Raw genomic sequence first — 16,512 nt, forward strand, 5'->3', positions numbered from 1 at the left:
TGTGTATGAAGGCACTGCACTGTCCTAAGCCACTGCGCATTCTGCTGTATCCCCAGCACCATAGGAGACCGTCGCAGATGTTTTTATTTGCGACATTGGAAAGGGTAGGTGTTGAGATTGGTGCTTCAAGGCCCATGCCCTTTCTCTGATACCACCCCTTTAAAAGCTTCTCCTCTTGAGAATATTGTTTGTGGCTTCTTTCAAACAATCTTAAATAAAAATGTTGTTTTATTCATAGTTCTGCTGCTTATGGAGCATTACTGATACAGAAACCGCCACAAAAATGCAAGTCACCCTAACCTGATGTTTACATATTGAGAAATGCTTACAATACCAACATTTAGAGGTCCTCAAAAGAAAACATTTTTAAGAAACAGCACTTGAACACAAAAAGCATACTTAACTCCTGTGATCCATGGATGTGAATTTCATTCCCATCCCCCCAACCACAAGAGACATCATGCTAAGTCTAGTACAGTCCTCCTTCTATTTACAACAATGTATGTTTTTATTGGGAGATAAGATCTTTGTTTGAAGGATGATACTTTCCAAAATTAAATAATAAAATCAAAGAACCTGTAGAAAAGCCCTACAATTACCATTCTAGGTGCAGATAGATGCTAGGGACTTTCTGCTGGACTACAATGCGGACATAGAGTCACCTCCATGGCTGAAAGGCAAATCAAACAGAAAAATAAGTTGGCTATATGCCTTAAGCTCAAAGTTAATCAGGTAGGAATATACAGTCAAAGGCACTAGTAATGCAGCACATCCACCAGTCTCAGTCTACGGAGGACTACGGGTTGATTAAAAAATACTCCAGTTACAGGTGAAGAAGAGGTTCAGAGAAGACTTATAGAAACACAAATGTTCTTAGCTCAAGGCACTCAACGTAACCGCTCCAAAAGCCACATCGAAAAGAAAACATGCTGTGGCTTTCTACATCAAAGTCACAGCAATGACGCAGTCAACTCCACCCCTTCTGAAAGATTATGGGCTGGGACCATTTCGCTAACTAGAATTATTATTTATTTATTTATTTATTTAATGGTTTTTATAAAGCGCGTAGTAACTCAGGAGAGCATCCCAGCCCTGACCTGCTTCTCCAGGGGTTTCAGCCAACTAATGAAATTAAATTTGCGGGAAAAGGAGGGTCTTTAAGATTTTTCTGAACTGGAGGTAGTTCGGTTCTGTCCTGAGTTTTCGTGGTAAACGGTTCCAGCGTTTGGCCGTGTGAACCGAAAAGCGACGGCCACCAGTCTTGGCTTTTCTGAATTGCTTCAAGACTGCCCTTTTCTTAGTAAAAATGCTTTCATGCAGAGTTCAGAAGTATTCTTTTCTGAAAATGCCACTATTTAATAGCCTCTCTTCAAATCTGCACCCAATTCAACTAAGTTTGAAACATTCAAGGGTATGGTGCAGACGCAGAACTGCAATAACATTACACTCAAGTTAAGAACCTCTTGGACTGGGAAAAGCAAAGCACCTTATCCCAGCTCTTCTCAGCAAGCACTTCTGAAATATTTGGATTTTTTTCCTTCATCTATCCACTCTAGCACTACTTATTCTTCTTTCAAAAAGGATACTAGAAGTATTCTAATGACACTTTGAAATACAATTCTGTTCATCTGTTCACTCATGCCCATTTAAACGGCATAGTGAAGCCAATCATGTTGTTCCTCTCATAGCTTAATTTCTGAGCCTTGTTCCAACCTAAAGACTAAAATTTATGTAACTATTTTATTTAACATATCCATGGAAAGCAGATAATCTACATATATTCTAATGCACATTTTTGTGAAGTGAAGTAGTGTGGCTCACTGGTTAGAGGCGGCAGACCCGAGAGCAGAGGACGGCCCGGGACCAGGGTTCGATTCCTGGCGCGGCAGGTTTCTGGACCAGGGTCAGCGGACTCGATAATTCTCTCGCCTCGGTGCCCACTCTGATCAGCGATCACACTCGGCAACTCTGGGCATTAGCTTGCCTCATCTTCACTAACGGCCCCACCAGACCGCCGGGGATGCCTGGTCTCACCCTGGAGATACCCATTAAGGGACCATCTCTCAGGGAAGCCAGGAAGGGTTTCGCAGCGGTCGAAGCGCCTTGGGACCCTACGGGTAAGTAGTGCGCTATATAAATGCCAATACATACATACATGTATATTCCTCAAAGTTGTATTCTTGTTTGCTTTTTTAGACTGGATTATTTGCCATAATCTGTAATTAACTAACACCATGTACAGTTCTGTAAACTGCTTCCCAGTACAGTGCTCAAACAACCTCAGGCCTGGTTCAGGCACAATAAAACCATAAATATATTAGGCTAGTTTTAAGTGTCACAAAAAAAGAAAAATAAGCCAAAAAATGCAACACATACAACAGAAGTCAAAAATTGCATGTTAAGGAAAAAATGCACACAAAACAAATTATACAATCATTTTAGAAATGACGATCAAAGTGAAACTTATTTTTAACCCATACTATAGCCTACCCCAAACCCTTAACCGCAAAACCTAGATCCTTCTACCTCAAACTCAAACTGATATCTTCAACACATACTCCCTATGCCCCAACCACTTTCATACTCTATTTATGCCAATATATTTTGTAACAAACACTTCGATAAGTGTACTTTTTTCTAAGCATTTATCTTTATGCTTTAAATTTGTTTTATTATCAAATCTTCAGTACAGACTGCATTGCACTTATTTCATGACTGATAAAGAAAGAACAATAAACTCACCCCACCCACTACATCCCTACCTCCCTCCCCAGTACCATAACTTTGCAATGATGAATGTTTCTGGTTATGCATGTGGGTCATTCATTGGGTGCCCTCTTTAATTTTGTCCTGAGAGGAGTATGTAAGTTTCAATAATAGCAGGTAGCGGGGACATGTCAACTCTTGAATTTCTTGGGAAAGCAATGCTATGAAGGGGGTGCCATGTGTAAGTATTTGTCTTTAAACCACATAACTGAGAATAATTTGTAGATGTGTTTTTGTTTAGGTTTAGAGGCAATGCCCTTTTTACAGGTGTCTGCCTTCAGTAAAACCTAGCAGCACTGTGGTAGATGCAGTCTTATTCATTGTGATTGACTTTAAGAATTCAGTTAGCAGTAGTATACTGATCAATTGTAAATGAAGTAATTTTCTTTAATTTCTTCAGAGGCATTATAGCCAGCTTACTAGGCAAAGTGATTTAATCCTGCAGAAGTGTGTGGAGAGAGGGAAAAGTATAGGGGTGATGAGGAATAACTACCAGAAAGGCATAGCTTGATCCTTAAACCAGGACTGTGACAGTGTAACATACACGAAAGATAGTAAAATAAAGATCAGCATATTGCACTGTAATTCTTTAGTACCAATGTTTCACTTGCACCATTTTTTTATGGATCTGCATCAGTAAAAACAGCACAAGTGGCATATAGCGGAACACATTGCGGTCCTTCCAGATGCAAACACTTTCTCATGAAGAAATCAGCATATCTGGCAAGTCAAAGTCAAAACTGCATTTCTCTTACTGGAATACACATGGAGAAAGAGTAGGGTGGTTAGGTTCTTTAGAGCCGGAAATGGTACAAAGGACTATTGTAAGCGTGGGAGCGGCACCACGAACGCCAAAATTCTAGACACCACAAAATTCAAAAATACCCAAAGTTTACCCCCTTTAGTTTCCTTTCCCCCGGACTGATTTTGCATCAAGAAGCGCCCTCCCCACCAACAGTCCCAACATTTGTTTAGCAGAGTAGCAAATATTTAACGGAGACCAATCAATTGCTAACTTTTCCATGATCTAGAACTAAAAGAATTTTATTACAAAATCTTAAAAATCAAGAGGTACAGAAATAAGGGTAACTGTCATGAAGGCTCAAATGCAGAGGTCATAATCAAAAATCTGAATTATTCAAAATCCTAAGTGAATAGCAAAATCATACAAATAATGGACAGCATCTGTGGTGGAAAAGTGTCTAGCTCATCCCCAAAACAAGGGGGTCTTATACACAATTCCTGCAGAGGAATTTAGAGAAATCTGCAGTTTCATGACTAAAAGTAACGAAATATTGAACAAACCAGAAGTTTTAACCTCATCGAAAGGCCTATACAGCTATCCCATTTCTAACTAGGCTTCGAGTAGCCTTAGTAACATATGGTCATGGCAAGTTCAGCTAAAATGCAACAATTCTAAACAATGTACTATAAACGTACAAGAGTGCAAACCCAACAGCAGCAGAAGAAACCTTGGGCACTTTTTCGCAACATTAGAGATTTCATTCACAATACATGCACATTATGGAAGTTAAAGCAGTGGTGTCATTATATTTTCATTCTCCAGAGCTGTAGCAGAAAAATTACAAACAAAGAAATGGGTTGAGAGGGGAAGAAAAAGGAGTGAGGAACAAGCAGCATCCATATTAAATAAAAATGGAGATTTAGATAAATGTGGACTAACCAAAATATGTTTCTACGCATTATTTTAAACCAATTTCAAATGCATTCATTACTTTCACATTTCTGTATTAAAGCCATCATTAAATACATTTTACAACAGCATTTATTTTTCAAGAAAAATGTAAATCTTAAAAAATGCTTCAACACTAAGATAAGAGGAAAGCTATCTGAGGTGGATGCCAAAAATAGTAGTAGTCTCCTCTATAACCCTCAATACAAAAAGAAGGCGGAAATGTCAAGAGCCATATTAAAAAAAAAAAATTTTTTAAATCTTCAATAGGAAAACATATGTCAATGTTAAGCATTTTATTGTGCAAACCAGACACACCAAATAAATACAAAGACTGACATTTTATGAAGATGTAAAGCCAACCAGTTGAACCATCAACTGTCCTGAGTAAAGTGCGACATAATTAGAGCACGGCAACTAAAAAACATTTGGTTATAGGATCTCGCACATGAGATTCACAAAACACACCGACACATACATAGGAGCATTTAGTTGGTCCCTCGGAAAGCTTTTATAAAATAAGCATGGCCAGTAGTTTTCAAAATACGTATTACAACTCACCGAATGACCTCTCCCTCGGAGATGGTGTCTGGAATTTCTTGTTGGGGTGCTGCCAATAACGCGTCCAGAAATCGGATAGCTCCTTTCTTGAACACCACCAACGGTTCAATGTTAGGAACTGAATGTATGTGGTATACATCCACTGACAGCTGCAACAAGAGGGTACAGTCTTTAGTTGGAAGTGAGTCTGATATTCAAGCAAGCAAGAGAGTCTTCTCTTTTTCCAGTAAGTAACATTTAGTAATTTCTTGAAATCATCACACAAAATTCACTCATAACTCAACATCACCTGCATGGACGATTAAACAAAAAGTAAACAACTCCATATAATCACTGTTAAGTTGGTCTGATGAAATTGCATTACAATTAAAATTCATAAAGACCTAAAATCCACATGAAAAATTAAAATTAGCATTGTACCATCTTAAAATGATGAGCATCAATTTCAGGATATTTGACAACTCATTTCAACAGAATTGAGTGCTCATAATTCAAATCACAATTCAATCGCTTCGCGGCACGTGCATGACCCAACCCCTAAAAATAGAATGGGGCAAGCAAAAACCCCTATCAGCAAATGATTTGCAAACACATAAAATGTGTAACAAATTTTTACTAGCCTCTAAGCTATGGGTACTCACAAAGATTTTCGCAAGGGGCACAAAGTTTGGTTTGTGATGTGACCGAGGGCCGCATCGATGCTAGCAGGGTGGTGATCCAGGGGAGGGCGTGCACTTTTGTAGCAAGGTGGCATTGAAAATGAAGTGGTTTCAAAAGTTAAGTGGGGCAGGACAACCTAGTTAGTTCCCTTCTTTAACTTCAATTAACGTATAGAAAAAAAAGGCTTGCTAGTATATTTAACATCTTTTTACTGATAGTGCTGAGTCGAGTGAACAGCAGCCCAGTTCTGCTGTTGATCAAGGGGCCGCATGTAAAGTTCAGGAAGGTCACATGCGGCCCCAGGGTTGTACTTTGAGTATTACTACTCTAAACATATCCTGCATTTTCCTAAACCCACTTTATCTCTTATAATATTTCCTTGGAACTGTATAATAGGCTATAGTAAAAAAAAAATAAAAAAAAAAAGGCCGATATTTTTACTCTCATTGCCATATTCATATTATTTGACTGATATCCTTGGTGTATCCTAACCTTGAAGAGATGCCATACCAAGCCTTCCTTACCATTTCAGCTTTTCCCATGCTAAGCTGGATGTGGTCTAGAACACTTGATCAAATGATTAGCTGGTCCATGATGCAGTTTTTCAATTCTAAAGCATTATATAGATCAGCAAATGCATCTCATTTCTGGAGAAGGTTTGGCTTGCTCCTAATATCTGCTTGGTCAAGGACAGAGACTGAGTGTGGGATTTTGAAAAAGGAGAAATAGTACTAGAATCATCATCCAGCTTAGCATGAGAAGAGGTGTTTGTACAAATATCTTGCATCATATGGCTATGTGACGTGGGGGACCCGGATGAGGGGCCCCCTGGTATGCCTATTAATGTTTCTACCCTTTTTGTCCAGCATACAGAGGCATGGAATACTCCGGATGTCATACGAAGACGGCCCGATGCGGAGACCCGGCAAGCTTGCACCTTTAAGGGGGCGGATCTGGAATGGCGGCACGCCCTCCCCGAAGAGGTAAAACCCATCCCGGAGTCGAACCAGGTGTGCGAGACACCCGGAGGCGGAGTAGGAGACTGGTGGCGTGAGTGGAGAGACAGCGGAGCGGAGTGGATGGAAGAGGACGGCGATCGGAGGACGGAGGAAGATCAGAGGACGGAGGACGGAGGACGAGGAGGAAGGAGAGCGTAGTACGGAGGCGGAGGAAGTGGAAGAACATCGCAGGACAAACGAGGGAATCGGAGCGCGACCTCGGAGGAGGACGGGGAGAGAATCGGAGGCGGAGCGGAGCTACGAGGAGACTCCAGGAGAGAAGGCGATGACAGGACCGGAGGAAGAAGCTGAGGGCGACTACCGCTATAAGCCAGGAGGCTCTGTGGAACGCGCATCGCCCAGCCACACTAACACGGAAGTGTGGCTCGACCAGGTACGGTCCAAATGCACAGGGTGGGCAGGCATCAGACGAGGGAAGCCCCCTTAACTGCACGAACCCCCCTCTGCACACCCTTGCTGGTTTTTTTATGAGCACAAGGGGTCACGTCACCGAGCAGGGGTACTAGTTTGCACGTGTTTTCCCCACCCCCTTTTCCCTACAAGAAGTGTCTTACTGAACACCTGTACTGAGACGGATTTTCCTTTCTTTTTGTATACCGGCCCAAACGAGGACATCGAGACGGCGGGGAAAAGGCCTACAACTCCCAGGAGACCTTGGGATCGACGCTCTGGAGGGGGAAGATCCACGACGGAGGAGGCAGAACAACCCCTACCCTTTTACCGTGTGCCTGTACAGAAACGCAGACTGTATAAAATAATAAAACCTGCACTACCCCGACAACCCGTGTGTGCGAATCTATTCGAGACCCCCTCTGAAATCCCACAGGCTATTTTAAGAATAATTTTTAAAGTGTCCTCCTTTGGCTGGAGCTCAAAAATCTAATGAGTAGTTTATGCTTTTACAAAGATTAGATATGGCATCTTTGTGGCAGGAGGGATTATATCTCTGTGCCAAAATGCTAGATCATAACTGATTTTCTTACTATTGTTTAATTTCCACATTTTTTGCATGATTAGGTTATTTTCACTAATTGTTATCATACTCTACTGGCAATCAAAGTTCTGTCAAGTGGAGCCAACTAGTATCTAAGGCCAACTCTTAGCTTTCATTATTCACATAATCTTTCTGTCCCATGTCCTGTTATTATCCTTCCACTCTCTTTCAGGAGGGGACTCAGGGGGAGAGGCTGATCTGTCTTGAATGCATCAACTAGAATGCCTGGAATTAAACCCTTTTGTTTCCAGCATCCAACTAACTCATTCTTAAAATGAGCTTACACCTGTGCGTAATTTGGCAATCATTGCATCCCTAATGTGTGGAAAACAGGTATGGGTGTGCCAACAAGAACAGGTTTATGTGACCACATTTTAATCCATATTAATTGCTGTTATTAGGGTACTCAATGCCTGTAGGCCACTAGCTATTGAAAAAATTAAACCTGCACGTATTTGCAGCAGTTTTACTTGAGCATCAGGTTTATTATATTGGTTATTCAGTGTGGAAATGGCGGCCTCAGAAGCATAGTGATACCTCAATTGGAAATGGATTCTTCATTCACCACACACCCCTACCAAATACCCCCACTACCACTCCTCCACCACCCACTCCAGATTCTCTGGTATTGGGTTCTGTTATCTGCAGCCATAAACTTCAATGCAGCAGTAGCATGCCTACGTATTTCAGTATTATCAGCACCCAGCCTTAATTTAAGATCATAGTTTCCATCAGAACCTGAAGCAGTGATTACAATCTCAAATTCGTCAAAGGTACATTCAAAGGAAGCATGGATTAAGACCAGAATTTCTGGTACAAGCAGTTAATTAGAAATGGAATGAAATATCAAGTGTACAGACTGAAAGATACACCTTTCACAGGAATGTACATCGACTAGTATACCAGCAGGTTTAGTGAGCAGAGTCAGACTTCCCAGTGGTGCCAAACGAGTTTAAGTTAAATAAAGTGCACACTGTGGACAGCAAACTATACAGATGAGTTTATGTTAAAGAATACATTTGACAAATTGCAAAAAAAGCAGGGGAACTTCAACAAAGCACAGAAGTCAAATGTTCAATATATAGGATCAAGTGTATCATCAAGCTGGCACTCTTCACTGAAAATCGAAGCGTTTTGATGTTTTCACCAATCGCCAAAAAAGTTACAGCAATGCTGTTTCTGGCAGTTTGTAGCCAGTCCTCTACGATTATCCAAGCCAAGTGAAAAGAACAAATAGAGAGTGAAGCCCTTAGATAACTGCAGAGTTGTTATAACCTTAGCATGTTCTAGCTTGGGGTGTGCAGGAGTTTTGGAATATTCCTTGCAAGAGTAGTTTGTAAAAATGCTCACTTCTCACACACTGATAATCAACAGTGTGTTGGTATTCCAACAATTATTTTTTTGTAATTGTTTTTGCCATTGAAGGATTTTTTATGCCCTTAAAAACATAATATAACCTATTGAGGGAAGTATATGGAACAAAACAGAATAAGACTTTTTTTTAAAGGTTTTCATACAAAGATAAGCCTTTAGGAAGTAGTTTTTTCTATCTTTTTAACAAAGCCAATTACATATAAATGTTAAGCATATGAAATATGTTTGGCTGAAATGTCAATTCAAATTGCCGCCTCCAAAAGGGTGGATAAAAACATTACCCGACACCTAAGAGAATTAGGATATGTGTCTTTAGGAAATCAAGGACTAAGTGCTCCGCTGTCCACCAATGAGTACTTTGTTGATTGTTTTTGCTCTTTGGATCAAAGATCCATGGACATAACATCGAGACCAAACTCCTGGCCACTATCCTGGCAAGGCGATTGAGACACGTCATAACGGACCTAGTACACCTGGATCAGTCCGGGTTCCTGCCGGACAGGGCCACTAAACTCAACCTGCGGCGCACGCACAACTGGCTCCAGGAAGCCTGCGACAGGAGCGAGCCGCACTGGTTCCTCTCCCTGGACGCAGAGAAGGCATTCGATGCGGTCCACTGGCCCTTCCTGATGGGGACCCTTGAACGGTTTGGGTTTGGGCCCAAGTTCCAAAGTTGGGTGCGACTCCTCTACTCGAACCCCAGGGCCAGAGTGCGGATCAATGGGCGGATGTCCAGGGAGTTTGCGATAGAGCGGGGGACCCGTCAGGGATGCCCGCTATCCCCACTCCTCTTTACTCTCACAATAGAGATCCTTGCAACCCGTATCCGGTTCAATAGTGACGTGACTGGCTTCTACAGGGGGGATTCGGACACTGATCAGGAGAAGATCTCCCTGTATGCCGATGACGTGCTGTTGTATGTGACAAACCCAGCTAGGACGATACCGGCCCTTTTCAAAGACCTGTGCGACTTTGGGGCCGTGGCCGGACACACTATAAACTGGCACAAGTCGATCCTCTACGACCCGCAAGGTGCGCCGCGGGGGGAGGAACTGCCGGAGCTGCTCATCCACACTACGGAAGGCTTCCGATACTTGGGGGTCTTTATCACCCGAGACAAGCGGCGCTCCTACGCGGACAATGTTGACAGGGTAGTGGTGGCAGCGAAAGCGGAGATGGACAGGTGGCGACCGCTTCCGCTCACCATTCTAGGCAGGGCCGCCCTATATAAAATGATACTGCTACCAAAGTTTTTATACGCCCTCCAGAATGAGTACTATCCCTTGCCGGCCATGACAGTGCAAAAAATTCATTCTGATCTCCGTTCTTTCTTGTGGCTGGGGAAGCAGGCCCGGGTGGCACTCGCGACTCTGCAGCGCCACCAGTATAGTGGGGGAATCTCACTGCCCAACCTGGAGGCCTACTATTGGGCAGAGCACCTTGCCCCGATCAATGACTGGATTCACGCCCCGGCTGATCACCCCACCTATGCGCTAGAGAGATCTAAATGGGACAATAAAATGGTGCTACACTTCCTATATGGGGGGAGAGGGGGCCGCCAGCTCCTTCCGGCGACTAAGATTACCCTATTGGCGTGGCGCAGAGCAACGGTCAGAATGGGCTGGCACGAAAGGCCCACCCGCCAAACACCCCTGTGGTCGTGCAGGTGGCTGACCGAACTGAACAAGCTACGGGGTTTCCAAAGGTGGGACGATATTGGCATTTCCACAATTGGGGACATCATAGCAAGGGGGGAACTTAAAACCTTCCAGGCACTGCAGCAAGACTTTGGACTCCAGAGAACCCAGTACTATAAATACCTTCAGCTGCGACACGCATGGGGTGCACAGAACATTTCTCTCACTGACATACCCCAGTTTGCACCACTTGAGGGCCGCCTACTCCAAGAACGGATTCAGAGGGGGGCGGTGTCCATGACGTACAAAACACTGACAAATAACATGTTGGTCGATCTGCAGACACTCAGGGAGAGGTGGGAGGCGGATGTGGGCACGCTAGAGAATTTGGATTGGGAACTCATACTCATGCACCCTCGAGAAGTGGCCATAAAATCGAGGCTTCGCCTCATACAGTTTAAGGTCCTTCATCGGGCCTACTTTGATAGAGTGAGGCTCTTTCAGATGGGGAGGATAAATGACACCGCCTGCCTGCGATGCCAACACCAACCAGGCGATTTCTTCCACATCATTTGGGGATGCCCCGTGATACAGGAATTTTGGGACGAGGTCTTCAATGAACTGCATGCGATACTAGAGGTGGAGATACCTAAGGACCCCAAACTGGGGATTTCTCTGCCACACTACGGTCCCTTAATTTCTCACCTCACGTCTTGGCCCCTACTCACACCCACGGTCATATCCTGGACCAAATCTGGTCCCTACGATGTAATCTCTCGGCCACCTCAATTCTTCCCTGTGTCTGGTCGGATCACTCCATGATCTCCTTCCCCATTCACTTGGCCCAAGCCGAGAAAGCCCCCTTGCCTAAAAACATCTTGGCTCGGAGCTGGAACAAGACCGATCTTAATGATCTCTCTTCCTTACTGTCGTCATCTGCTCCTACCCTGACTGACCTGCCTCTGGATAGTCAGGCGGATGCCATCACCGCTTGGCTTTCTTCCGCTTGCGACCAGGCCGCTCCTCTTAAAAAGATTAAATATGCTCGCCGCCACGACGCTCACATGTGGTTTTCCAACGACCTCAAATCCCTGAAACTTGAACTCAGGCGCTCGGAGCGTCACTGGCGACGCAACTACTGCCCTACCCTCCGCCTCAAATACAAAGCCCTCCTCAATAACTACAAAAAAGCTATTTTAGCGGCCAAATCCAAATACTTCACTGAGCGAGTGGCCCTTTCGGCCAACAAATCTCGCGAGATCTTTTCTCTAGTGCACAGTCTTGCCACCTCAGACCGCGCCTCTCTCTCACCTGCCCCCTCTCAATCTCTTTGCCACTCTTTGAACGACTACTTTATCAATAAAATCATCACCATCAAGGCCAACATTCCTATTGTGCCTCGGCCTGACTCATCTGATCATTCTCACCCGCTTTCCTCTGCCCTGGATCACTTTGACCCAATCTCATCTGAGCTCTTCCTTGACCTGCTTGTCAAGGTTAAGTCTGGCTCCCCTGCGGACTGTGCCCCTGCACGGATCCTCAGAACCCTCTACACCAGCTGTCCCGTCCCCCCCCTCACCCTTCTCAATTCTTCCTTGGCTTTGGGTTGTGTCCCTTCCTCATTCAAATCTGCCATTGTTCTTCCTATCTTGAAGAAGGCTGGCCTGGACCCCTCCCTTCCATCTAATTTCAGGCCTATCTCCCTTCTCCCCTACCTAGGGAAGATCCTCGAGAGCTATGTCACTTCTTGCCTCTCCGCCTACATTGAGGACAACCATCTCCTGGCTTCCCACCAGGCGGGTTTTCGACCCGGCCACTCCACTGAGAGTGTGGTCTTCGCAGTCCTGGACGAACTCAAGGGGAAGGCCGACAGCAACCTCCCCCAGGCCCTGGTCCTTTTGGACTTGTCCGCTGCGTTTGACACGGTCGATCATGCCATCCTTCTCGACCGTGTCAGCGCAGCGGGCATCCAGGGCACGGCCCTCTCCTGGATCGCGTCCTTTCTCCAGGGCAGATCACAGGCAGTCCACCTCTCTGACTTTTCTGCTCCTCCCCTTCCGGTCACTTCTGGGGTCCCACAGGGTTCCTCTCTTTCCCCCCTTCTCTTCAACCTCTACATCCGCCCTCTTGTTTCCTCCCTTCTTGAGCTGGGGGTCTCGGTGTATAACTACGCAGATGACCTCCAGCTAGTCTTTGATCTCTCATCCCCTGCTGACTCTCTTCCTAAATTCTGCTCTACTCTTGTTTTCATTTCTCAGTGGATGAGCTTCAATCATTTGAAGCTCAATCCCGATAAGACAGAGCTCGTCCTTACTGGTGGCTCGTCTAATCCTTGGTCCTCCGTTCACTGGCCCCTTTCTTTTGGCCCCCCTCCCTCCCCTGTCCCCTCTGTCCGGACTTTGGGCATCAAGATCAGTAATGACCTATCCATGCACGCCCAAATTAGTTCCGTTGTGTCCTCCTGTTTTTCTTCCCTTCGCCTTATCCGTAAGATCTCCCGGTTTTTTTCTGTTGACGCCCTCAAAACTATCATCACGGCTCTGATCACATCCCGCCTGGATTATGGAAACGGCTTGTACGTAGGCATCCCTGCCTACGAGACTCGCCGTCTCCAAGCGATCCAAAACCAGGCGGCCCGCCTTATCCTTCATCTTCCTAAATCTGCCCACATCACCCCGGCCCTTAAGACCCTCCATTGGCTTCCGGTTCACCTTAGGTCCCAGTTCAAACTTGCCTGCTTGGCCTTTCGGGCGCACTCTCGCACTGCCCCGCTCTTCATTAATTCTTTAATCTCTTCCCATGCTCCTAGCCGCTCTCTTCGCTCTTCCTCCCTCTCCCTTCTCCACGTCCCACGTTTTCGTAAATCCCGCACCGGGGGCACCCGATTCTCCGTGCGGGCCCCCCAGATCTGGAACAATCTCCCTCTTTTTATACGTTCTATCCCTATTTTTTCCCACTTTCGTAAAGCCCTCAAAACTTTTCTTTTCCTTCAGGCCTTCCCTGGTTAAATTCTCTGGGATCTTCTGCTTATACTGATTTGCCCCTAGCGCCAGGAAGCCGCTTGGCCGCAGTGCGCTCTAGAAATATTTTTTTCATTCATTCATTCATTCAACTGGCACTTCTGGGCACGCGATTCCTCCTCATTTTCCTGCAGCTGGCCCTGGTGGTTGCTAAAAGGGACATTGCGAAAATGTGGGGGGCGCCTGGGAAACCCAACCTGGAGGACTGGAGAAGGGGGTTGGATATGTATATGGCAGCTGAACGTGTTACCTATAAAGCTAGAGGGTGCCCGCGGAAATTCCGTAAAATATGGGCTAAGTGGAGGCACTACCACGGATTGGAGTAGGGGGGTGTAACGGACCGGGGAGCTGGGAGGGTGAGGGGGTGGACCACTGGGATGGTACTTGTGTTGCAGGTTCTAGCGAATTTACCTCTAGAGGGTACGGGCCATGGGATTGCCTATATTCAATGGTGACATGACACAGGGGGCCTAATAAGTCACGGATGTCGGGGGGAGGAGGTGGGGAAGGGTGCTATGCTGCTTGGGGGGGGGGAAGTGGAGGGCGGGAAGGGGGGCCTCGGGTAGAGGTCTCTCAGTTGATCACTTCACTTGTTGTTACGGGGGGGGGGTGTTCGGGGTGAAAATAAAAAATAAGTTCGTCACACTGTATGCCATGTAACTGAATATTTACAAAAGTTGCGTAATGTCGGGAAGAGCGGAATGTTGACGCTCCCCCGAGATAGCTGGTGCTCCGTATATATGATGTGCCTGATGCAACAATAAAAAGAATTTTCAAAAAAAAAAAAAAGATCCATGGACATACTAGAGACTTTCAGAAAAGTTTTTATGTTTAAGTACCTCTTAAAGTGAATGTTCTAGTTTCACTAAGTATCTTAGAATACCAACGATCTAATCCACACTTTTTTTTCTTGAAGTATGAAGCTTATTTTTCTCTGTTAAACAAGGAGATGGTCTTCTCCGCTGCTCATTCATCAATACAGGCTCCAATTTGTGTTTCCCTAACATGTTCAAAAGAAGTCTTGGAAACACAATCGGTGTTGTCTTACTTTCAGACCACAACATATCAAGAGTTGTCATGACATTGTGAATTTTCATGGACACAAATGCAAGACCCTTTGTACGATTTTTTCTCCAAGAGGTCCTAGAAGATTGGTGTTGACAGAGAGCAGGAGACTTTACAGTTGGAGTCAGTTCCCTGGAGCTCTGCAGTTGCTTCATTGGTGGGGCCAAAGAAATTACATATTAATGGGAGCCCACCTCCAAAAATCTTTGTCAACTATTCATGCCTGCTCAAATGAAGGGGTACTGTCCTAGAGTCAAATGTCAGGGGGCTGATTCTTCCAGCAAACAGCGGAGTGGAGCGGCAGGGGCCCGAAGAAGGAGTGAAAACCATCAAAGCCTCGTGAACAAGTGAATGGTCTTTAAAAGACTGAAGTGCTCGGGTGGGGCTGTATGCGCGCCTGGGAAGGTGTCTCAGCCCGGGCTGACACACACGATGGGAGAGAAGGGGGGGGGGGGGGGCTGAGAAGCTGAAGCCCTTTGAGTCCTATGCATGTTTATGTCGAAGTTTTCGTGTACTGGCAGTTGGCTTGATATGATTTACTATCTATCGCAAAGGGTTCATCCCTGCTGGAAAGTCGGTATGGGTATGTGTAAGAGTCATGCTGTATATTCGCAAAATGTATTTTATGAGGTTTGATAATACCTGGGAGTTACTTTTCGCACAGAGATCGTTTTTTTTTTTACTTGTGGAACTTGTACTTTTGTATAAAGAACATGGGTTTAAAACCACCGGACAGTGAGGCTGAATTCCTCGTTTTCCAGACGTTTTCAGACATTACAAATGCCAAGATAATTCTAGTGAATAATGTTTTTTTTGTGGCAGAGATCAGCATTTAGTTTAGTGGCAGTTTTCTCACTAATAAAGTAGCGCAGAGGGTTCATACTGATTTCTGAAGTGGGCCATATTAAACAGAAAAAAAAAACAGAAAAAAAAAAGAATGGCAGGTAGCAACAATGTCCAAAAACCCTTAGCAAGTGTGATTTATGTACATAGAAACTGGGCACTGAACACACATTTCAACCCAAATAAAAGAAGGAGAAGGTTTACATTCTGTAGATGTCACTTCCAAGATCATAAATTCAACGTGCTTGCACATTTATTATCCCCATTCGTATGAGTGTTTCCGAGGTAGAAATGCATGTGAAGGGAATTGATTAGATGTTCACAGATACAACACTTTAGCTCTTTACTTGGACTTAATTCCTTAGTTTAACTTGTGAGAAAGTGTCACTCAGTATCACGAATTTAGTAGTATAATGTGACAAGTACACTGAAACCATGGAAATGTCTCATATAAGCAATATCAAAACTTGGCTTCTAGTCTTCACTCTTCTGAGGCTTGCCCAGTGCCCTGCGGTGGGCTGACTGTTGAGTCCCAAAATCAGCGGACAGTTGCCTTTCCATTTCTGGTGCTTTGCACCATTTTAAGATGTTCTTACAGTTTCTCGTTGCTTAAATGGGTGTAATTTCTGATATTTATATGTTTCCCTTCTCCTCTTTGCTTGATTTTGCGCGCGAGAAGGTGTCACTCATAGTTGTTGAAATGTCACTCATAATTACACTCACTCCTCATTCTCGCCCTTCACTTTCATACTCACTCTGCACTCACAGCGATCACAATTCCCTCACACTGACCCCCGTGCACTCACACCATTCACCTGCATTCAGTGATCACTTATTTCTCACAATGCACTTGCGCGTTTTTCCATGTACCTCAACCTGC

The 16,512-nt window shown here is 44.7% G+C and overlaps 1 protein-coding gene across 1 annotated transcript in view; it reads right to left on the reverse strand.

Moving 5' to 3' along the window:
• Nucleotides 1-16,512, reverse strand: part of NOL11 (nucleolar protein 11) — a 423,141-nt gene that overhangs the window by 357,461 nt on the left and 49,168 nt on the right. The window contains exon 4 of the mRNA XM_086930931.1: nucleotides 5,021-5,169. Coding sequence (XP_086787057.1) covers nucleotides 5,021-5,169 — 149 coding nt within the window. The remainder of the gene's footprint in view (nucleotides 1-5,020; nucleotides 5,170-16,512) is intronic.

This window comes from Lissotriton vulgaris, chromosome 7, assembly GCF_964263255.1.
Source record: "Lissotriton vulgaris chromosome 7, aLisVul1.2, whole genome shotgun sequence".
NCBI lineage: Eukaryota > Metazoa > Chordata > Amphibia > Caudata > Salamandridae > Lissotriton > Lissotriton vulgaris.